Source organism: Rhineura floridana, chromosome 6, assembly GCF_030035675.1.
Source record: "Rhineura floridana isolate rRhiFlo1 chromosome 6, rRhiFlo1.hap2, whole genome shotgun sequence".
Classification (NCBI taxonomy): domain Eukaryota; kingdom Metazoa; phylum Chordata; class Lepidosauria; order Squamata; family Rhineuridae; genus Rhineura; species Rhineura floridana.
This window is the reverse complement of record NC_084485.1, coordinates 8,437,897-8,462,259: the sequence shown is the minus strand read 5'-3', so window position 1 is coordinate 8,462,259 and position 24,363 is coordinate 8,437,897. Positions and strand designations below refer to the sequence as shown.

The window sequence follows — 24,363 nt, the reverse complement described above, 5'->3', positions numbered from 1 at the left end:
GAGGCAGTTGGATTCTTGGATAACAAGGAAGTCAAAGGTGTGCTGAAAGAGGATAAGGTGATTGCAGAGAAGCCAAATGAATTCCTTGCATCACAGCGGAAGATATAGGGCAGATTCCTGTACCTGAACTGATCTTTGCAGGAAGGGAATCTGATGAACTTCGGCAGATAAGCCTAATAGACAAAATAAAAACTGACCAATTGCCAGGTCGTGTTGGCATCCACCCCAGAGTTCTCAAAGAACTCAAATGTGAAATTACTGATTAACAGGGGGTTGGATTTGATAGCCTTATAAGCCCCTTCCAACTCTATGATTATAAGAAAAATATGTAACTTGTCCTTAAAATCTGCCTCCGTACTAGGGATTGTTAGGAAAGGAATTGAAAATAAAACAGCCAATATTATAATGCTATTATATAAATGTATAGCGGGACCAAATTTGGAATACTGTGTCCAGTTCTGGTCACCTCGCCTCAAACAAGGATACTGTAAAGTTGGAAATGGTTCAGAAAAAGGCAACCAAAATGAACAAGGGGATGGAGTGACTCCCCTATGAGGAAAGGTTGAAGCATTTGGGGCTTTTTAGTGTAGAAAAAAGTTGAATAATAGGTGACATGATAGAAGTGTATTGAATTATGCAGGGCATGGAGAATGTGGACAGAGAACAGTTTTTGTCCCCCTCACCACTAAAACTTGTGGACATCCAATGAAGCTATAAGTTGGAAGATTCAGGACAAAAAAGGACTTCTTCACATAACACATAGTTATACTGTGGCATTCGCTCCCATAGGAGGCAAGTGATGGCCACTAACTTGGATTTTTTTAAAAGAGGATTAGACAAAGTCCTGGAGGGCAAGGCTACCAACGCATACTAACTCTGAAGGCTATGTTTTACCTCCACTATTGTAGGCAGTATGCTTCTGAATGCTAGTTGCTGGAAACAGCAAGAGGAGAGAGTGCTCTTGGCTCAGGTCTTGTTTGCGGGCTTCCCATATGCATCTGATTAGCCACTTTGAGAAGAGGATGCTGGATGAGATGGCCTTTGGCCTGATCCAACAGGATCTTCTTATAGCTTGGTTCATATTGTTCCATGTATGGGCAATATGAGCATGCAAAGCACCCCAGAAGTCGTTTGTATAATGCTCCTCGAAGTCTTTTACTGCCCTTTAGCTCAAACTGTGTGTAAAAAGATTGTCAAATGTGTTTTTTGTAATCTTTGTTTTGTCCTTGAGTTTTAATTACTGCTGACTTTTTGTCCTCGTATTAGTTCCTTCCCTTCATCCCAGTTAGTGGCTGGCTGGACTCTGCTTTCCTCCTCTGTGGCAGTGTGCCAAGATTTAGACTCCCCTTTAAGTAGGCTTCCTTTCAAAACCAGGAATTGGTTGCCAGCCAAATAATTTAGATACTTTCATTCCAGGCCTTGCCTCTGAATTATAAATCATTGTTGACATATGAAAGTTTAAAACCAGTCAGGAAGACTTCAGGTCACACAAACAAACGTTGAAAAGACTCTTGCGACTGCTTTTAGAGTTAAGATGAATACTCTACCCAGTTTCTGAATGTAGGAAGGGTCTTTCTAGTTTCATTCCTGACTCAGCCATAAAACTTGCTGAGTGACCCTGATGCTAATAATCTTTTATCTTAGCTTGCTACGTGGGATTGTTGTGAGCAAAAAAAATGGAATCTTCATGTGATACGTCGTGATAGTGATTCTAGGATAATTTATCATATATGCCACTTAGAAGCCTGTTTTGACATTTAGTGGTATATATATTAATAAATAACAATAGTAATAATACAAAAACAAGCCACTACAAACAGAATGCTAAGATTTTGAGAGTATTGTTTGAAATCAGTGCTAGGTTTAGAAATGCTGGTGTGGCTGGGAGCTGAGAAGAGATGATTCTTGGCCTTTGGTAATCACACCCAATTTATAGAAAAGCTGAGAACACCTATATTGTTGCTGTTTTATTATACAGCCATGAGAATGGCTGTATACTATAGCCAGCATGGATTATTTGCATTCTGCAACGTTAAATTGAAAATACCCCCATGCCATTCTGATGCTTCCCATAAGCTCATTTCAATACAAAACTTATAGTCCTGAACTCAGAAATGCTTGCTTAACAACCCTCTAAATTTTCATGGCGATACACAAAACAGTCATAGAGAATCGAGAGTTCAAAGTGTAAAAGGAGAGAGAGAGAAACCAGACCCCTGTTGGACTTTTCTCTGTCAGAGTTCTCATAATTTGTTGAAATTCATTAAAAATCAGCCGTGTTCACAGAATCCTATTACTGAGCTTGCCCCATACTCTGACCTTCATCTTCTGCAGTTTAAAAGTTAAAAAAATGCCTGGCCAATTTTTAATTAATTTAAGAAATCTAGCATTGGGGTCAATGATAATATCGGGCATGCTCAGTAAGAACCAGCTGTCAGTATTCTAAAAGCCAGACTCATAGCCGCTTGGCTTGGCTAATCGGGACCACAGCCACACCAGACCTTTATTTCATTTTAGACAGTCATGACTTCCCCCAAAGAATCCTGGGAAGAAGCTTAATTAGTGAAGGGTGCTGAGGGTTGTTAGGAGATGCCTATTCCCCTGACAGAGCTCCAATGGCCAGAGTAGTTTAACAGTCAGCCACTCTGATTGAAGCTCTGTGCGGGGAACAGGGCATCTCCTAGCACCTCTCAACAACCTTCACCAACTACTGTACACGTCCCAGGATTCTTTGGGAGAAACCATGAGTGTCTAAAGTGAAATAAAGGTCTGGTGTGGATGTGGCCAGGGACAGCTTTGGTTTAAATTTGGGTGGGAGACTACATGTGCCTGCTGCAGAGTAAAAAGGTGACAGAAATGCTGAAAAACAATACTAATCGTAATGTTTTCCTTTTGGAAAGGAAAGGGGCTTTCCCTCTGCCCAGTGCCCACCCACCCAATCCCTTCCTCTCCCCTTCTCTCCCTCCCACTCCCCTTCCTCCCCTTCTCTCCCTCCCCTTCCTCCCCTCCCTGTCCCTCCTCCAGGTCAGTTTCACCTATTCTAAGCATGATTGCATAGGAGTAAATCACACTGAACCCAAAAAGCATGCAAATGATCGAACCTGCCCTCCCTCCCTCCTCCTCCCTCCTATCCCCTTCCTCTTGCCCCTTCCCTTTCTTTGCCCCTCCTCCCCTCTCCCCTTCCAATCACTTCCTTGCCCCCTCGCCCCCCCTGGTCAGTTTTACCTATCTTAAGCATGACTGCACGGGAGAAAATCCCACTGCACTCAAAACACATACAAATTATCAAACTTCCCCTCCTCCCTCCCATCACCTCCCTTATGCCCCTTCCTTCCCCCCTCCCCTTCAAATCGCCCTCCCCCATGCTCAGCTTTACCTATCCTAACCATGATTGCACAGGAGTAAATCCCACTGAACTCAATAAACATGCAAATGATCAAACCTGCCCTCCTCCTTCCCTCCCCCTACTGCCTGCTGCCATCCCCTTCCTCCCCTACCCCTGCCCTTCCTCCTCCTGTTCCCATCCCCCTGTGGTCAGTTTCACTTATCCTAAACATGATTGTAGGGGAGTAAATCCCACAACTCAATAATGCAAATGATCAACCCATTCTCCGAAAACTTGCACAGGATCCCATTTCTTTCCTCCCGGATTAAAAAGCAGAGAAATTCACTAATAGGCAAAAAAACCCTTGCGGTTTAAGAATGTACCTATAGCCAACAGATATTTCTATCAAATTTAAAGCAGGGAAATTGGGCAGCTATAGTGAATGCACCAGGGAAGCAGGAGATCTGACCTCCTCTCTGAGATATTATACTGCCCTACAAATTTGTAAAAATGCAAACACAATTTGGGTTGGTCTTTCACAGTCCAATCCCATGCTCCACATAGCACAAATGAGGACTTGGAGACCTCTGTGGATCCTGCAGCTGCCCAGAAGAGATGTGTTCACTGGTGACTGAGAGAATCAGAGGCACCAGTATGCTATACTAACATTTTTCGCAGTAGGTGTGTTGTCTGGCTGAGGTGCATATAAAGGATATGATGGAAGTCTGCCATGACTCATCAAGCTTACTGCCAATATCCCTTCCTGTTCATTCACATAAGAACAAATGATACTGTCAGATACTACTCTGAACCTACTGCAAATTACTATGACACTTTGGGTAAGAAAGTGAGGTTGTAGTCTAGGAAGAGAATACTGGAATGACTGGCTACTACACAGATGGTGTCATCAAGAAAGATTGTGTTCTTAAATTATGTTTGAAAAGAGTGTTTGGCAAAAATCTTGCAAGCCTGATTTGTTGTTGTGTTGTTATTATGCGCCTTCAAGTCGATTATGATTTATGGTGTATGTAGCTTGGAAGAATTTGGTAACATGTGCCTCTGAGCATATGGTGAGCAATCAGCCCAAATAACAGAAACAAGATATGTGCTGTGCTGATCTTTTTTTAGCAGGGAGAAGCAACAATATTAAGACAGTTAATATAGTTCAGATAGTCACGTTAAATATGTTTGATTTACTTTGCAATTTTAGTCAAGTTTCCTATAGTAAATCATTTTCTTTTGCTTCTGTTTCTGTGAATATGTGAAGTACAGCAACACTTTGCAACACTAAAAAAAGCTCCAAAAACAACTATGGAATAATGGCACTGACTGTTCTGCAGAATAGTTTTCAGTGGACATGAGGAGTGTCTCAGTTTGCACAAGATAAAACAGTGGGAGGTGAAATATATTCTAGCAAAATTCTAGGTGTGCTCTATGTTTTTAATTGACCACGTCCACCTTTCCTTAAGTGGAGTGGTTTAAGCATAGCAGGCTGAAAACATGCATCTTGGGCAGGCCAAGTTTGTTTTTTCCAACAGCTAGAGTCATTGCTTAAGTAGTAACTTACTGTTACTGTAATTAGTCTGATTTTGCATCACACTGCAGTTTCAGATTCAACTGTTAATGTGCCCGAAATAGAACATAACCTGCAGTTTGAAACACACAAGGCTGTCTTCACCATCGTATGACATTGACCAATAACAAGGCTTTGAAATTAATAAAAATAAATTTGACACGGATTTCTAGGATGAATAATGAGAGAAATATAATTTTCTAGGTTAGATTCTCTGTAGAAACAGTAGTAACACAGGAAAGAAGCAAAGTAAGAAGAATACCAACAAACATACAAAAATGTAATTCTCCATCTTTGGAGATAGCAGGTGTTGCCACCACTCACCATATGCTCAGAGGCATATGTTACCAAATTCTTCCAAGCTACACAGGAAGTGGATTGGACTGTGAAAGGCCAGCCCAAATTGTGTTTGCATTTTTACAAATTTGTAGGGCAGTGCAATATCTCAGAGAGGAGGTCAGGTCTTCTGCTCCCCTGGTGCATTCACTAGCTGCCCATTGTCCCTGCTTTTTAAAATTTAATAGAAATATCTGTGAGCTATAGGTACATTCTTAAACCGCAAGGCATTTTTGCCTATTAGCGAATGACATGTATGTCCTACCCTTCTACCTGAAGGAGCCCAGGTGGCAAACATCAAAAAACAATCTTGACAACCATAAAAAACCTTCTAAATGCAGTTTACAGTCAAAAACATTATTTCATCTAGTAATCTCTTGGTTGCCAGGATGAGTCTTCTTCAGCCATCCAATGCCTGGATAAACAGGACTATTTTCAAATTCTTCCTAAAAAGTCAATAATGATGGAGATATGTACCTCACCAGGCTAGGCATTCTACAGACTGGGAGCCACCACTGAAAAGGCCTTGTCACAGATCAATGCCAGCTGGGCAGCCCCCAGTGGTAGTACCACCAACAAGGCCTCATCTGCTGAGCATATAACTAGAGCAAGCAATAAAAGAGTTGATACAACTTACAAAGACATATCTTGACTCGGCAACCAAAACAAGATATTTTTTTTGTTGATTTATGAGTGTGTGTTTTCTTTTAATCACAGTAAATGGATCTCCTGCCACAATCACCATAGAAACATGTGAGGACTCCACTGACTGGACCACTGCAATTGGAGGTGATTTTCACATACAGAGAGTACCTTTGCCCTGCCCTCAGCCCACTACATAATCTGTGCCCTATTTTGTTCCATATTGGCTGCTTAAACTTGAAAGGCTTGTGAGAAGAAGTGGAGTGTTGAAAGATACATGGGTACTATCATCTTTGTGCACAGGGTCATGCCTCAGTGGTAGAGCGCATGCTTTGCATGCAAAAGGCCCCAGATTCCATCCCTGCCATCTCTAGCTAGAGTAAGAAAAAAAAATCCTGCCTGAAACTCTGGAGAGCAACTGCCAGTCAATGTAGCCACTAGACACTACTGACCCAGATGGAGCAATGGCCTGATTCAGTGGAAGCCAACTTTTCATGTTTTGTCCATGATTTTATTAAACTGCTCAAAATACTCGACAGCACTGCTTCTTGTCTTTGGTATATTGGTAGTAACTTACTTAGCAAAAGTTACATTTTATCATTGGTCCAACTTTTGTTGGTGAAGGAGGCTACTTTACTTGCAAGCTTATGTGTTCTTAATCCATTTTCCACAGGTAGCCTGCCATCAGATTGGGTAGTACTGCCATCTAGCGTCCGAAGGCAAGAATGCACTAGAGTTAAAACCTGGGGCTCGAGCCCCTCCCACTCCAGTCTTCATTCTTGCCTCCGTCCGAGGCAGATCTGAATTTAGACAGAGCGTAGCTAAGTCTTATTTCCATTCTGTTACTCTTCTTATCTTTTTACCTCTTGATTTCTTCGGGGTTCTTCCCTGAGGCTTCACCAGCAGCGGCTGCTGCTTTTACATTTAGCGGGGACTCCGCGGCTGCGATCCTTCCCCCCCCCTTTTTTCTTTGCCGTTTGTTACTCAGCTTTCAGAACTTCCTCCAGCAGCGGCTGCTGCTCTTTCCCATTTAGCGGGGGCTCTGTGGCTGCGGTCCCCCCTCCCCCTTTTTTTGCCGTTTATTACTCAGCCTCCTCCAGCAGCGGCTGCTGCTCTCTCGTGTTTGCGGGGGCTCCGCGGCTGTTAGGCTCCAACAGCAGCGGTTGCTGTTTTTTCGTTTAGCGGGGGCTCCGCTGCTGCGGTCTCCCCCCTCCTTATTTCAGTCTATATTTTAGCCTCTACATAGGGAAGCTTGCGGCTGCAGCTCCCTTGTAGACACCCCGCCCGTTCTGAAGCCTCTTGTAGCGCTTCCTTTTTTCCCGCCACCCCGATATCGCGGCCGCCATTGTTACTTATTTCCGTCCTTAGGGAAGCTTGCGGCTGCGGCTCCCTCAGCGGCTGCCATTGCAATTTCTTCAATTTTTTTACAGAAGCCCCTCAGCCCTGCTGTTCATTCAACCCGGCTTGGGCTCAATTACGCTTACTGATATCGCCCCTCTCGCCTGTTTTTTTTTTTTTTTTAGCACCCTCCGGTGGCATATCCTTCCAGCTGACTCCTGGCCGTTTTCAAACCCTGCTAGAGTCTTAGTGAGAGGCTCCGTTATCGCGGCTGCCATTTTGTTCGTTTTTTTGCCGCCTTTTTTCTTTTCTAATCACTTGGGACTTGTGTGCTCTCCTGTTAACAAACATATACTCACCTATTCAGTATTCCCCTCAGACACAGCAAGTAGCCCTGTTGTGGGACTTGTGTAGTCTCCGGTTATCAAATTTATATTCACTTAATCAGTATTCCCTTCAGATACATCAGGTAGCCCTGTTATACCACACCTTCCTCTTCGTGTGTGTGTATATTTGTAAGTGCACCTCCAGTAGCCCTGTTATACCACACTTGCCCCATTGTGTGTGCGTATATTCGTAGGTACACCTCCAGTAGCCCTGTTATACCACACCTTCCCCAGTGTGTGTGTGTATATTTGTAGGTGCACATCCAGTAGCCCTGTTATACCACACCTTCCCCATTGTGTGTGTGTATATTTGTAGGTGCACATCCAATTGACTAGTCTGTGCACCTTGGTGGTACCGCACCTTCCCCATTGAGTGTGTGTATCTAACCTTGGCCACACTGCGATTTTTAAATAAAGCTTACCTCTCTGGCAGTGTCACTAGTGGTCTCGCGCCTTCCCCATTGTGTGTGTGTACTTAGCTCAAGGCCAGGTTGGCAGTGTAACTAGCGGTCTCGCACCTTCCCCATTGTGTGCGTGTACTTAGCTTGGCGCCAACCTTACCCGAGTTGTTACCTTTCTCGTACTGGGCGTACTCACTCCTGTCATACTGTTTCTAGTCTGTCCTATACTATTTCTACCTTGGCTCTGTTACCGCTCCTTCCCCATTGTGGGCGTCATTCAGAGATTGTCATGGCGGATTTGAACCCTGAGGTGACAATATCCCCTGAAGCAGGCCGTCCATCCCCACGCCAGCCAGCTAAACATAAACACGCCAAGGCAAAAGCAAAGACTAAACACCTGTCTGGTCACGGAGCACCCAAGAGAGCATGCTACGTATCATCACTCCCAGAGAAATCTCGCCATGCAGCCATTCCTGCACTTTTCCAGTCTCCTTCTGAGTCTTCAGAGGAAGAGTTTGAAGGATTCCCCTGTCAAGCTCCTCAAACTCCGCATGGGCAGCCTCAAATTCCTCTTCAGGAACAGGCAATACCTTCTTCCACTCCCCCAGGGATACAGTTGACCCCTGACTTCCTGCAACAACTACAAGAGCTGCTGGGGTGCCTATCCCACCCCCAGCCTACTCTACATTTGTCTTCTCAGCCCGGAACCTCGCAACAGCTCAGCTCTGCGAGACAACCCGGTGACAATATTGATGCTCCACTACCCTCTCCTAACCCATATGAGGTGGTCAGGGGTAGATTGGACGTAGAACAATCTCAGTCTGATGACTACATGAACGTTTTTCAGACTGACCTGGATGAATGGAGTGGGGAATCTGACCAGGAGGAAGAGATCTCCTATCGCCTGTTTGACCCGGCGGATTTCTCTCGTCTGTCACGTAGAGTCATGGACACTCTTGGCATTCAACCAGAACTTATTCAACCGGTTGTCCCTCCTGTCAAGGGTGCCAAAGTTCTCAAGTCCCCCAGATCAGTGCAGCACTTCATTCCCGTGCCAGACCCCATTAAAAAACTGACCAGAGAAGAATGGGCCCGTCCCCTTCGTCCACGTCGTTCCTCCTCCTTAGCCAACAAGCTCTATACCCTGGACCCGGAATCCATTTCCTTTCTGAACGTCCCGGGGGTGGACCAACCTATTTCCAATCTTGTATCCCGTTCTCTCCTTCCAAAGGAAGGCGAATCACTGTTCAAGGACCCCTATGAGAGGAGGCTTGACTTTGTCTTCCGTAAGATCCATGAGGCCTCCGCTCATTCCATCCGGGCCTCTTCTACTGCCTCTATCTTCTCACGGGCTTCCATGATGTGGTTAGAGGATATCCTTGACGAACCCAACCCGGATCCCGCCAAACTAAGGAAAGATATCCTCAAGATACACAAGGCTGCTGCCTTTGTGGCTGACGCCACATTAGACGCTTCCCATCACGGTGCACACGCCCTTGCAGCCGAAATTGTAGCTCGTTGTACCCTATGGCTCCAACATTGGGACGCCGACTCAACTGCCAGAACCAACTTATCCTTAGCTCCATACTCGGGAAATATGCTCTTCGGCGAGGATGCTCTCAAAGCAGTCCTTGTCGACCCCAAGGACAATCGTAAACCTGCACTAGCTACGGCCAAAAGAGACAACCACAGACCCGGACGACGGTTTACCCCTTACCGTTCCTTCCAACCCTTTCGGAGAGGACGACCCGGTGGACGAGTATGGGACACCAGGCCTACAAATTTCCGTCCCTTCAAGGCACCCTGGTCCAGACAACGATCACAATACAGGGGCCAATACCAGAGCAGGCAGGCATATGGCAGAGGAAACCGTCAACGCAGGCAGTTCTGACTCCATCCCCATTGGAGGCAGACTCTCCTTCTTCTCCAGCATCTGGCTAAACTTGACAAACATCTCCTGGGTCAGACTTCTCTTCACCCAGGGCTACAATATAGAATTTTCGCGGACACCACCGGACAAATTTTGCATCTCCCCCGTCTCCAGGGCACGCAAAAAGATCATGCAGGACGCACTACGACATCTACTAGAGATAGCCGCTATAGAGCCTGTTCCCCCATCCGAACGGCTACAAGGCGTGTACTCCGTCCTCTTTACGGTTCCCAAGCGAGACTCCTCATAGAGGGCGGTCTTAGACCTCAAGGGCCTCAACCGCTTCGTCAAATACCGCCACTTCAAGATGGAATCTCTGGCGTCTATTGTAGAGGCTCTACAACAAGGGGACTTTATCGCATCCATCGACCTGAAGGACGCTTACTTACACATCCCAATTTGCCCGGGTCACAGACGGTTCCTGAGATTTGCACTAGGCCACCTCCATTTTCAATACCGGGCCCTTCCATTCGGCCTCTCCTCAGCCCCCCGAGTCTTCACCAAAGTGATGGCCACCATGCTGGCGTATCTCCGCCTCCAGGGGGTCCATATTTATGCTTATCTCGACGACCTCCTCCTCCAAGCAGGCTCCCGGGACTTGGCCAACAGGCAGATCCAGTTCACCCTAGAGGCACTACACTCTCACGGCTGGCTGATCAATGCCGAAAAGAGTCATCTACAACCAACTCAGCGCCTCCAGCACTTAGGGGCAATACTGGACACATCCCTAGCCATGTCCTTTCTGTCCCCAGACCGTATTGCTTCCATCACAGCCATGGCAAACTTACTTCTACATCGCCCCACAGCAGATGTCATGTTTCTGGCCCAGTTTCTCGGGGCAATGATCTCCACCATCCACATCGTTCCGTGGGCCCGACATCATTCCAGACCTTTACAATGGGCTCTCCTACCCTTTCAAGCGGACATCTCCAAGTCCAACCATCGCGTAATTCCTCTGGGCCAATCTCTGACGCAATCATTCCGCTGGTGGGTATCCACAACTTCCCTTACCAAGGGGACACCGTTCCGGGACCCAACCAGAGTCCTAATCACCACGGATGCCAGTCTGTCTGGCTGGGGAGCCCATTGCAACTCCATCTTTGTCCAAGGCGTGTGGTCAACCCAGGAACTAAGTTACAACATCAACTGGCTGGAGCTCAGGGCTGCTCATCTCGCTCTGAGACACTTCCAGCCACTATTCGCTCTACAACACGTCCTAATTCGCACGGACAATGTTTGTGTGAAATCTCACATCAACAGACAAGGAGGCACAAGGTCCAGGGCTCTACAGGAGGAAGCGACACGACTCTTCGACTGGGCCGAGTCCCACCTCCTGTCATTACGAGCAGAACACCTCAGCGGCACGCTAAACGTTACGGCCGACTGGCTCAGCAGACAAACGATCCATCCGGGAGAATGGAAACTTCATCCAGTTGTGTTCACCCTCCTTCAGCGGCGGTTCGGCCCCCTCTCACTGGATCTCTTCGCCTCCAGCCAAAACTGCCAACTGCCTCGTTACTTCTCAAGGTACCTAGAGACAACGGCGGAAGCAGTGGATGCGCTGACGACACCATGGCCACATGGGCTCCTGTATGCCTTCCCGCCTATATCACTCCTAGGCAGGACATTGACAAAACTCCGACTCGAACGGACACGGATTTTACTCATAGCACCCTACTGGCCTCGCAGACCCTGGTTTTCAGACCTCCTCTTGATGTCAATGGCGGCTCCCTGGACTCTTCCAATCAGGCCGGATCTTCTCTCCCAAGGACCAGTTTGGCATCCGGACCCGAACTGGCTGAGACTGACAGCCTGGCTTTTGAGCGGACACAGTTGATCTCTGCTGGTCTGTCTCAAGGGGTCATAAACACTATTTTAGCATCTTGGCGTCTGTCAACTACTCGAATCTATCAGAGTACTTGGCGTACTTTTTCCAGCTGGTGCACTTCTAAAGGTTTTTCAGCACCCCAAGCCACTGTACAGCACGTTCTACAGTTCCTACACAGAGGCATGACATTGGGACTCAGACCGAACACCCTGCGTAGACAGGCCTCCACCATCTCCTCAATTCTGTCTGTTTCTTCATCGGCAGCACCCCTAGGCACTCACCCGCTCATCAAACGCTTCTTAAGAGGAGCTCCCCACCTCTCTCCAGCGGTACGTCACCACTTTCCATCCTGGAACCTCTCCAAGGTTTTGCAGGCATTACAGCGACCTCCATTTGAGCCTCTTGCCTCGGTGCCTCTAAGACTCTTGTCTTTTAAAGTCCTTTTCCTCGTGGCTATCACTTCAGCGAGGCGGATTTCGGAGTTACAGGACCTGTCATCAGCCTGTCATCTCTGCGTATTCCATAAGGACTCTGTAGTCCTGAGGCTGGATCCATCGTTCTGTCCTAAGGTCAACTCACTCTTCCACAGTAGCCAGGACATTGTATTTCCATCCTTTTGTCCAAAGCCGGTCCATCCCCTCGAAAAGGCCTGGCATTCGCTGGATGTTAGGAGAGCGCTCAAAGTTTACCTCTCTCGCACCCAGGATATTAGACAGACAGACGCATTATTTGTATCCTTTCATCCGAGATCTTTGGGGAAAAAGGTGTCCAAATCCACTTTGTCCTGTTGGCTTCGAGCCTGTATTTCTATTGCATATCAGTCATTTAATTTGCCAGTGCCATCTAACATCACGGCCCATACGACCAGGTCTGCCGCCACTACGGCGGCTTTCCTAACTAATGCTCCTCTTACAGACATATGCAGAGCGGCGGTATGGGCTACCCCTAACTTCTTTGTGAAGCATTATAAGATTGATCGCTATGCTTCAGCTGACGCCTCTTTCGGGAGACGTGTCCTGCAACACGTTATTTCTGATTTGTAACTTCCTAGGAATCCCTCCCTATTAGGGGGCTACGTTGGTACATCCCAATCTGATGGCAGGCTACCTGTGGAAAATGGTCCCTTGGACCCACCTGAAGGGTGATTTTCACAGGTACGCCTGCCATCACGTCCCTCCCTTGTGGGGGATTTCTGGGGAAATTCGTTCAGTATTTCGTATATAGTTCAATCTATGTGCTTCGTGCTCTGTCTGATTTTCTTTAGTTAAAACCTGTTCTTATGTTGCAAGTTCTATGATATTTGCTATGTATATTTTCTTTGCTGCTGGGGCTTTTGCCCTTTGGTTACTTTCAGATTACCACTTCGGACTCGTCATCATGAAGACTGGAGTGGGAGGGGCTCGAGCCCCAGGTTTTAACTCTAGTGCATTCTTGCCTTCGGATGCTAGATGGCAGTACTACCCAATCTGATGGCAGGCGTACCTGTGAAAATCACCCTTCAGGTGGGTCCAAGGGACCATTCAATGTTGCCTCAATTAAAGTCACCACTTCACCTGTTCTGTATCAATGGCAGCTGCTTTTGTAGCATAGTATGTGCTAAAACTATTCCTGGAGCGCACCACTTCAGACTGCAGATGAGCAATTGCATAATTGAAAGCTCCCCTGTATGGAAAAGAAATCATACCCCCTGCTTTTAGAATTCAAAGAGAAAGGTTCTCATTGGCATGCTAGTTTTCTATTTGTAGGGATTGGAGGATTCAAACATGACACCCACACTTTTAGTCTGAAGTGGTATACTGCAGGAACAGTTTTCCCACGTGACCTGCTGCTTGTGCGGCATAACTGCGAAGGTGCCCTTTGGCTAATGTTTTGTTCCTGGAGTGGATATGTCAGGCAGGCAGTCAGCTTCCCCCCCCCCCCAACACCTCAATGCAGATTTTTCAGGATTCTCTCATTTTCTTTCAGATGATGCATTTACATTTTGGCGAGGTTTGAAGGAAGCAGGCCTGTTGGAAGAGGTGATCCAGGAGTTCCATGTGGAGCTCATGGAGACAATGAAAGGCCTGCAGCAGAGGATTCAGGATCCCCCTTTACAGATCAGCGGTAAGAACTGGCTGGCACAGTGACCTTCCTTGCAAACAAACAGATTAAAGAGCAGATCCGTAGTCTGGGGGTGCTCCTGGATCCATCTTTATCACTGGAGGCCCAGGTGACCTTAGTGGCTTGGAGTGCCTTTTACCAGCTTTCGCTGGTTAGACGGTGGCGGCCGTTTCTGGACTGGGATAGCCTGACCGCTGTTGTCCATGCACTGGTAACCTCCATGCTGGATTACAGTAATGTGCTGTATGTGGGGCTGCCCTTGAGGTTGGTCTGGAAGCTGCAGTTGGTACAGTTGCAAAATGAGGTGGTGTGACTGCTTACTGGAGTAGGGTGTCGTCAACATGTTACCCTACTGCTTAAAGAATTGCACTGGCTGCTCATTATCTACTGGGCCAAGTCCAAGGTTCTAGCTTTGGTATACAAAACCCTATTATACAGCCTGGGACCAGGATACCTGAAAGACCATCTTATCCTTTATATACCCAGTCGATCACTCTGCAGGTGAGGACCTCCTACAGATACCATCTTATTAGGAGATCCGTTCCACACAACATAGGAAACAGACCTTTAGTGTAGTGGCACCTACCCTTTGGAATTCCATCCCCTTAAATATTAGATAGGTGTTATCTCTGTTACCTTTTTGGTGTCTACTGAAGACCTTCCTCTTTCAGTAAGAATCTTAGGTAGAGACATTATCCCAGTCTGCATCTGTGTTGGAATTGCTTTTTAATATGTTTTTAAACCGTTTTTTTAAACTTTTAAAAAAAGGTTTTTAAAGATGTTTTGTTTTAATATATTTTAAAGTCTGTTTTTATGATGCTTTAAAATGTTTTTAGTGCTTTTGTTTGCTGCCCTGGGCTCCTACTGGGAGGAAGGGCGGGATATAAATCAAATAATAAATTAGTAATAAATATGTAAAGGTAGTACTGGCAATGTTGGGAAGCCATGGACCAGAAGTATATTTTGTGACCACGGTTTTCTGCATTTTCTGACAATAATATAGCATCAGGAAGTTGATGAATGAAGATTCTTCCCACTGTGATTATGGATTTGTATGTTATCTGCATCATTGTCTACAATAGAAATAGCAGGAGAGGAGAGTGCTGTTTGCGCTCAGGTCCTCCTTGTGGGCTTCCCATGGGCATCTGATTGGCCACTGTGAGAACAGGATGCTGAATGGGCCTTTGGGATGATCCAGAAGGCTCTTCTTATAATTAGTGAGATGTGCAGGATTTGGCATGCTGATTTTCTCAGCTTTCACTTAAAAATAAATTAGGTAAGCTTCTAGTCCTCATGGCTCCAAAGAACACCAAGAACCATATCTTCCAAATCATCATATATCAGAGGGCACTTTGGATATGACTTGCAGTGGCCTACACTGTGTCTTATCCTTTTTCTGTAATAGCTGTTTGCTCATTTGTCCATACCGTTTCCTCCATTTTCCTCTCCCCTTAAGCACTCTCTTTGAGTTGGTTGCCAGAACTATTCCAAATTCTCTTATAACCTGATTCTAGGATGCAAAATTGATGATGATGTAGTGATTCAGGTTCATTTAATTATCACCACTTACTCTGAGTTCAGAATTTGCATGGTTTGGGCAGAGTACAAACAGCTTTATGTATTGCCCTACCCTTGGAGGTATATCATAAAACTGTCATGTAATACAAAAATCAAAGACAACTTCTTTTCTTTTATTACAAATTCACTGCTGATACTGGAAGAAGTAGCATCATTGGAAATAATACCATGCCATTAAGGAATGTTGGGATTATGGGTGGTTTTTTAAAAAATGTTTTAATTATGTTTTTATATGCTGTAACCTGCTCTAGGACTTTTTGGTGAAAAGTGAGTAAGAAATACAAATTGATAATACTAATTAGCATGTATGACACTTTACAAAATATCACAAGTAGAAGAAAATTAATTGGATCCCTGCTCTGAACAGCTTGCAACTTAAAAGCAAATGTAGTTACACTTGGGGGTCTAAGTCATGATAAATTAAAATTCTAGCATTGTAATCCACATCTTCCTATTGTTTTTTTTTTTTAAGATGCTGTCTTACTCAACAATACAGTCCAGAACTTTGGCATGCTGGATCTGGTTAAGAAAGTTTTGGCCAGCCACAAGTGCCAAATGGACCGTTCACGAGAGCAATATACACGAGATTTAGCAGGTACTATTCTTTAGCCCTATATGCTGCAGTTCCATTATTCTCTATAAGGAATCTCCACGGGAGGGCTTACCCCACTGTGTGTTCTGTATGATGTTGGGGGGTTGCACATGCAAACGTCAGCATCCATATGCTACATCAGCACCTGATTTCCTGCATGTGTCATCTGGATGGAAAGAGGGAAAGGTACATCCCCCTCAGATTGTACAGTTCTTTGAGGCTTCTGGAACTCAGGGTGTACTGAATGAGGAGTAGCATTCAGGGCCTGAGAAATTCCATAAACTATGTATTGCCATTGTCTTGTGGCAGAAGCTGTTCCCCTTCACAAAAGCAGCCAAGTTCGTGTTATCTAAAATCCACTGACTCAGTACTTGTTCTTTCACACACGTGCCCCCTCCACTGTGATCTTGCCTGTTGTTTGCCCCTCACTCCTTGTGAGCTGTCCCGATGCCTCAGCCCTTTTTAACCACAGGGCCAAAAAAGCACAGCCCTGAATGTCAGTCCCCCATCAGATGTGATCATCATAGATGTTTTGGTTATCATCTGGGAGTTTCTTGCAGATATTCAGTTGGTAGCACAACAGATGTACAGTTGTTGCTCGTTTGTTACTCAAGCTCCAGATGTGTCACCCTCAAGTGCCCCTAAAATGTGCAAGTGTCACTAGCCTTATCTGCCTGTGATTATTATTTATTTGTTTAATTTATTTAATTTATAACCCACCTTTTTCATGAAACCCAAGGCAACTTACATATGGTTCCCAGGCGGTCTCCCACCCAGGCACTGACCAGACCTGACCCTGCTTAGCTTCAGCAGGGAGATGGTCTTATGTGCCTTCAGACCATAGCCTGGGATTTTGTTGACAAAACGTGGCCTCTCCTTGCCCTCTACTCCTGCACTCCATTGCAGCTTTCATACCAATACTTGGCCTGCGAAAAGGACTCTTGCAGGGGAACTCTTGACTGAGAGTCCTCAGACTTTGCCTTGTGATTTCAGCTTGACTACTCACTAGGGCTGACTTTGGCTTGACCTTACCTTGAGGCTTGTCAGTTTTGTTTCCTGAGGTGAAGTGCATGCCATCCTAACGACAACAATGGAGGGAAGGAATAGCAACACAGCCATCCCTTTCTACGACAAGGCTGCCTTCCCTTTTCCTTCTGCCTTCCCTCTTCTTTTATGTGTGGCCTGCGTGCTGCAGTGTTACCTTTGGATTGGGACTTTGAAGAGCTCCCTTCCATGGCTTAAGTGTGACTGGGTAGCAGTGAGAATGTTGGAATAGGACTGTGGAGTCCCAGGTTCAAATCCCCACTCAGCCTTCAATCTCACTGGGCCATTCACACACATTCAGCCTATCCTACCTCATAGGGCTGTTATGAGGATAAAATGGGGAAGAGGAAGGAGGAATGGCAAAATACAACTGTCACTAATTATAAATTGCTTCGATAAACCTGTATTAAAAACCCACAGCACTGAGGCAGGTGTGACACGAGTTTTAGATTTCACATTTATCTATCAAGCAATACAATTCTACCCCACCATAAGGGGCAGATCCTTCACTTTCCACTTTCTAGTTCTTGAACTGGCAGCTGTAGTGTTTTTTTTGTGGGGTGATGGTAGTATACTTCATGGTAGCTAGCAGCAGCATGTTCTGCTTAAAACATTTTCACAACAAAGCACCTTATGACACCCTATTTTAATGCCATACTTAGTAGTTGCTGCATCATTTAAGAAGAGGAAGCCAACCTCAGTTCCTGGCTGATTGGACTTAGTGGGTGCCTGCTTATCCACTGCTATTTCTCCTTCTTTCTCCCTCCAGCTCTGGAGCAGCAGTGCGATGAGCATCGGAAGAGAGCAAAGGAGCTGAAGCACAAATCGCAGCACCTAAACAATGTGCTGATGACCTTGACCCCAGTCTCCATCCCGTCCCCTCTGAAACGCCCCCGGCTGACGAGAGCCACGTCAGGGCCTCCTGCCATTACCTCCCAAATCCTGACTCAATCGGCACAGATGACCCTCGCTCCAGGGATGCCGGTCACTCAACTGGCCAACATGCCTATAGGCAAAGTGGTCTCTGCCCTCCCAGCATCTGCTCTTGGGAAGACCACAACGCAGGTTACATCTGCTGCCTCCCCAGTGTCTCCGCTGCTGGGTGGATACACTGTCCTGGCGTCTGCGGGCTCCACTTTTCCCAACACAGTTGAAATACACCCAGATGCCTCCAACCTCACAGTCCTGAGCACAGCGGCCATACATGATGGCAGCACCGTGGTGAAAGTGATGAGCCCCTTCCAGCTGCTCACCCTCCCGGGACTGGGCACTGCCATCCAGAACGTAACACAGATGTCTCCCAGTGGGAGCACCCTTGTGACTGTGCCATCCAGTGTCATTGAGGGCACCATGGCAACTGAAGAACATACGACCATTGAAGTAACTACAGTAGCAGATGAGCCTGAGCAGAAATGAAACACGGACTTTGGGCCCACTTTTCGGGGTGTGCTCTGGGCTCTCATGGCTATCCCTCTGAGGAGAAGGAGAAGAGGGCACTGGGAATAGAGAAGGGGAGACAGATTGGCTGATGGGAGGATAGTGAGACTGGGATCTTGGAGGGAAGAGAGAGATGTGAAAGGAGAGCAACTTCAGAAAGGCAGGAGAGAGATCGCTATTCCTCAGGAACCATTAAAAGCTACAGTCTTTCCATCCTCGGCTTGTTAGCACTGAACCATCTCTGGCCACCTCCGCTGGAACAAGGAGTGTGCGTAGAGAGATTGAAGTAGGCAAGACATGTTTCCAAGAAGAAGGAAAGCCAGCTAGCCAGCCACGGTGAGCTTTAGGAAGTACAGCATGCATGGCCAGAAGGGCATTTTCTGGGCCCAGGCATGAGTCAGGCTGCTGTATGCACATGCTGTGTCATGCGGATGGTTGGCTGCTTCCCGATCATGTGGGGAGAGCCCACATGACAAAGGCAGCACTCTGGCAGGTAGGCTTGGGTGGAATGCTCATTCAAAGGCTCATTCATTTTGCAAAATGCAAATGGGGGAAGTAAAGGAACCTGCAAGCAAGCAAGTCCTCTGGTGGGTGGGTGGTGCTTTGAAGGAGGACCTTGCATCACTCATTTCTAAAGGCAGTGGTGGGCACACCCAGTCTGCTGATATTACCAGTTGTGGCATCAGCTTCTTGGGATAAAATTGCAACATGAGCTTCAGAGCCTTGGGTGGTGAGCAGGAGGGTTTGCATGCAGGGCTGGCAGAAACCCATTCACATAGAAAAGCCCATCACCTCTGAGGAATACAGGCTTCTTTCTGTACCTTCATTTAAAACGTACCACCTTGCACCTTCTAGTCCTTCCTGTTATGAGGCTGGTGCACAGAGGCTATCATTCCACTGAATGTTGAATGCCTGAGCTTCTTCCATGTCAGTGGAGGGCTGATTCTACCTCCGCCCATACTGCCATCTGCTGTAGCCAGTGAGGCTTTTCCCCTGTGCATCAGCACCTCAGGCAGCTGTTTTCATGTTTGAAATGGGCATTTTGGCTGAAAGGGTGGAGTGGAAAAGGAGAGGAAACGTGCAGCTCCTGAGCTTGATTTGGATTGATCCAACTGGCTTGAGGGACTTGATTAACTAACTGAAGATTTAAAAAAAAAAAAAGCAAAAAGGTGCTTGTGAGACAAATATATTTTGCTGCAAAGTACTGGGTTCTTGCTGTATGAATTTCTCCGTCAATAGTGGGAAATGGCAGGTCTCTTGAATAACCTATTAAAATATTTTTGAAAGCATGCCCTGTTGCTTACTCGCTGTCTTTGTCTTACCCTTACACCTGGAAGGAAGCTTCCATCACTTTCAGCTAATGGGCTTGAGATCATGCTGGCAAGTGTTTGTTTTGCTTTTAAAGTCAAGTCGAAGATTTACTGTGAAACTTGTTAGATTATTCCAAGGCTTAATCTTCATTGCAGGTGGATAAAGTTAACAATAAAATAAAACTGCACCCCATGTGAACAGACAAAGATGTATATGGGCAGCCCATATGTTTAAAAGCGTATCATAATACTTTTTAAGAATTTAGAGCAGTTTTTTTAAAGTCACCATTGTTACCCAGGTTACTATTTATTTATTTTATTTTATTTAATTAAGGTTATATACCGCCCGACTAGCAACAGCTCTCTACTACTATACCTACTGTGCTGGAATCATAGGAGAATAAAGAAAATGGTGAAATAATTTGAAGGCTAAAACAAAACATAGAAATGAGAAACAAAAATGTAATGTCTAGAAAAGGGCCCATAATCTTAGAAAATTGGTTTGTCATCATCTGTAGAGACGTTTATAGTTTGGGAACGTGTGGCAGTACTTACCCTGTATTTCTATGGGTTCATGTATGTTTCCTCAGTAGCAGAATCATGTATGGCACTTTGAGTTCCTTACAGGAAAGGTAGGGTATAAATGCAAAAAGATGCATTGATACTGGACAAATGACAGGGGATTGTTTTAAATGGATCTCAAAGACAGAGCAAAGCTTCCATGGTCAATTTAAAAATAATACTGTGCAAAGCTGTCTACTTGTATAAAAACCAGGACATCAGCATCTTATGGTAGTCAGGGTCACGTTGATGGTGCTCCAACCCCCCCCTTTTAAAAAAAAAAACAACCCTCCACTTTCTGCAGCCAAAAAGCCCCCCCACAAAACTACATACACAATCCTCTGTTTTGACTCATCTGTGTACAACACAGCTGTCAAGAGTGTTCTTCCCTCTTTTCTTTTTTAAACAGCAACACTAGAGGACAATAAAGGAGTTTATAGCTTTAGCTAGCCTAGATATTTTTAAAAAGGAATCTCAAACTTATAAAGAGCAAGTATCACTCATAATGTTTAGAAGATAGCTTTCCATAGCACACTGTTGGGCTTAAGAATTCTTACTCTGCAGACCAAATCAAGGGAGATACTGGAGGAGAAGGGTCCTCTATGTGGGTTTGGACTCTCCTCCATGTAAGTCAGGTAGCTGCTGGTTTGACACCACAGAAAGTAGGAGACAATACCGTAGGTGAAAAGTGAGGCGGGCTGCTGATATTCCTCTGCTAGTCAGGGTAATTATAGGAAATTTCTTCTGGTGTCCCCTGTGGGATGGAATTTAGCCTCTGATAGGGGATGCGAATCCAATATGGCCAGCTAAACAATGGCATCTTAAAGGGGAAGGCTTCCAGGCTTAATTTTTTTTTTCTTCCTTACAGCCCTGTTGAATGAATGCACATCTCCCTTTTCTGACTCGCTCTATATAGCTTTGGTTGGTGCTGTAAACGAGTATGATCTTATGCCAGTTGTAAAAGATTCCTGTGCCTTCATAGTGTTTCATTTTATAAAAAAAGATGTCTGTCTTCCTTCACTCTCTCTTTTTGGAGCATCCTGTATTTATTTATTAGAAGAACTTATATCCCACCCTTCAAGTAAATTCCCATAGTGGGAGGCTGAATGTGGGAATGGAGGAACGTGTGCAATGTTGAAGGAGACACAGTGATGATCAGACAGAATTCCACAGCAGAAGGGTCAGATACAGAGCAATTCTTAGTGAAGATAAGAGCACGAAAGTGCCAAAGGCAGTGTGTAGGAGAACCAGTCTAAAGGTGGAGATCGAAAGGAGGCAGCTGGCTGAGAGAGATTATCAACATGACTGTTGAAATCACCAAGGAGAGAATGGGGTGTTGGAGAAGCTAAAGGCTCGCCAGGCAGCCTCTGAGATGAAGGTTGAGAGGCGGCCAGGAGGATATAGAACAGATACATAAATGCAGAACAGAGATTCAAAGGAGAGTAGAGCATCACAGAATGATCATCAGAAGTAGAAAATCAGTGGGACAGGTGTGGGGAAGGCAGGGGGTGGAACTGGCAGGGTTTGGAAATGAGGCAAGCACCATGATGGAGGAGTGCAGGAGAAAGACCTCCAAAAGAGAGGGCAGTGGTGGTAGTGGTCAGAGGGGGGATGCTAGATTTCTGGGAGCACAAGTAGTTGGAAGGATTGAGAAAGGCAAAGCTCATGAATGGTGTACTCACAAAGGAGTGGCAGTTCCAGAGTGGAGGGGGGGAGGAGGAGAAGAGTGGCAGGCAACAAGGAGAGGGTAGGTGGGTGTCATAATGCTGGAAGCAGGCACTAAGGTGTATTGGAAGGGGAAGAGCGGTTGGAAAGAGATGGTAAAAAATGGCAGGACACCTTGGCAAGGTCTCAAATGGGCAATGTCTTGGCACCACACATTGATTGGCATCCAAACTCATTCATCAGAGTGCATCTGCAGGATAATAAACACATAGTTAAGGCTTCCTCTATAATAATAAATAATAATAAATTTTATTTTTCAGCCGCCTATCTGTCCGGGTTAGGGACACTCTAGGCGACGAACAAGAATAAAAACAATACATATAGATCAACATAATCAAATTTTAAGCTAAAAAACCATTAATTCAGTTGTAACATAAATTAATCTGTCCCAATCTTGTAGGCCTGCCTGAACAGCCAGGTCTTCAAGGCTCGGCGATAGCTGGACAGGGAGGGAGCATGTCTGAGATCGAAAGGGAGAGGGTTCCAGAGGGTGGGGGCCACAACAGAGAATGCCCTCTCTCTGGTCCGTACCAGCCTAGCTGTTCTCACCGGTGGGACCGAGAGAAGGTCTTGCGAGGCTGATCTCGTCAGGCGGCACAATCGGTGATTCTGGAGGCGTTCCTTCAGATATACTGGGCTGAAACCGTATAGGGTTTTAAAGGTCAACACCAACACCTTGAATTGGGCCCGGTAGACAACTGGTAGCCAGTGAAGATCTAATAACACTGGGGTGATATGATCCCAGCGACGGCTATGCGTAATCAAGCGTGCCGCCGCATTCTGTACCAGCTGTAATTTCCGGACTGTTTTCAAGGGTAACCCCACGTAGAGCGCATTGCAGTAGTCTAAGTGAGAGGAGACCAGGGCATGTATCACCAGAGGGAGCAGGTGAACAGGAAGATAGGGACGCAGTCTCCGTATCAGATGTAATTGATACCAAGCTGCCCGGCTCACTGCTGTAATCTGAGCCTCCATGGACAGCTGGGAGTCAAGTATGACCCCAAGACTGCGGACCTGGTCCTTCAGGGGTAAACTTACCCCATCAAGCATCAGGTCAGTAATTCCTAACTTCCTTTTATCTCCCACTTGTGGGACCTCAGTCTCCTCCATAGAAATCAAAAGTAATATCCCCCCTCCCCATCTCGCAGTCTCCTAATTTCAATGCAGCCCAGTGTTTCTGGAAACAAAAGGCAAGATTCCATGGGGAAACCCTCCTGTGCAAACCCCATTGAAATGGAAGGGCCCAAAGCTGCAGGCCATGGTAGTTCTGCTGTATTTGAGACTGCAAATGGTTGTATAAAATGAGTTTTAGTACTAAATTCATATGAATCTGCTTTTATTTCCAGCCTGGCAACCAGGGCTGTGGAGTCAGTACGCCAGACCTTCGACTCCGACTCTATTTTTCTACTGTCCGACTCCGACTCCTTCATAAATGGCAAATGTATATTAACTAGTAATAACAAATTTACTGTAGTAAAATGGTAGCACAAGGTATTTCATCACCACCACGTGAATCCAGAGCTTGGAAAAGTTACTTTTTTGAACTACAACTCCCACGAGCCCAATCCCTGGGGCTGATGGGAGTTGTAGTTTAAAAAAGTAACTTTTCCAAGCTCTGGATTCACATGGTGGTGATGAAATGCCTTGTGCTACCATTTTACTACAGTAAATTTGTTATTACTAGTTAATATTCATTTGCCATTTATGAAGGAGTCGGTACATTTCTACCGACTCTGACTCCATCCAAAATTGCTTCCGACTCCACGACTCTGACTCCACAGCCCTGCTGGCAACTATATAAAGTAGACTGGATGTGAAAGAGAACCTTGTCCTTTTGCAGCCACTAGGTGTAGCTAGAGATAAGCAGTTTGGAACTTGTTGGCAAGAAGAACTAAAAGATTCAGAATAAATCCAAAAGTTAGTTAGGGTGTTGCTTTTATTAGGACCAATACCAGATGCTACAAAATAGTGAGTAAACCTTTTGAGCTCTCCAGAACATTTCTTCAGATGGATGTTAAAACAAAATGACAAGGGAAAATAGATGAAGGCTGGGCATGAAGTCAGAGCACAAAAATCTAATAATTCCTAACACAATATTCTCCTGTGACTTTTGGATTTTTCCAATGGCCTACCATGGCTATCTGCAACAGGTGTACATTTGCCGAAAGATTTGGTTCGGACCCTGATTCAGCACTTTGGAAAAACAGTCCACCTTGGCGGGAACCATTTTGGAGGCCACCTGATTCATCTCAGAGTC

At 45.7% G+C, this 24,363-nt stretch overlaps 1 protein-coding gene across 8 annotated transcripts in view; it reads left to right on the top strand.

Annotated features, from left to right (window-relative positions):
• GMEB2 (glucocorticoid modulatory element binding protein 2) overlaps positions 1–19,792 on the top strand; it is a 56,296-nt gene extending 36,504 nt beyond the window's left edge. For all 8 annotated transcript variants that reach the window (XM_061630926.1, XM_061630927.1, XM_061630924.1 and 5 more), the window contains 4 exons: positions 5,952–6,023; positions 13,725–13,862; positions 15,910–16,032; positions 17,843–19,792. In XM_061630926.1, coding sequence (XP_061486910.1) covers positions 5,952–6,023; positions 13,725–13,862; positions 15,910–16,032; positions 17,843–18,489 — 980 coding nt within the window. In that variant the 3' untranslated portion in view covers positions 18,490–19,792. The remainder of the gene's footprint in view (positions 1–5,951; positions 6,024–13,724; positions 13,863–15,909; positions 16,033–17,842) is intronic.
• The last annotated feature ends 4,571 nt before the right edge of the window (positions 19,793–24,363 follow it).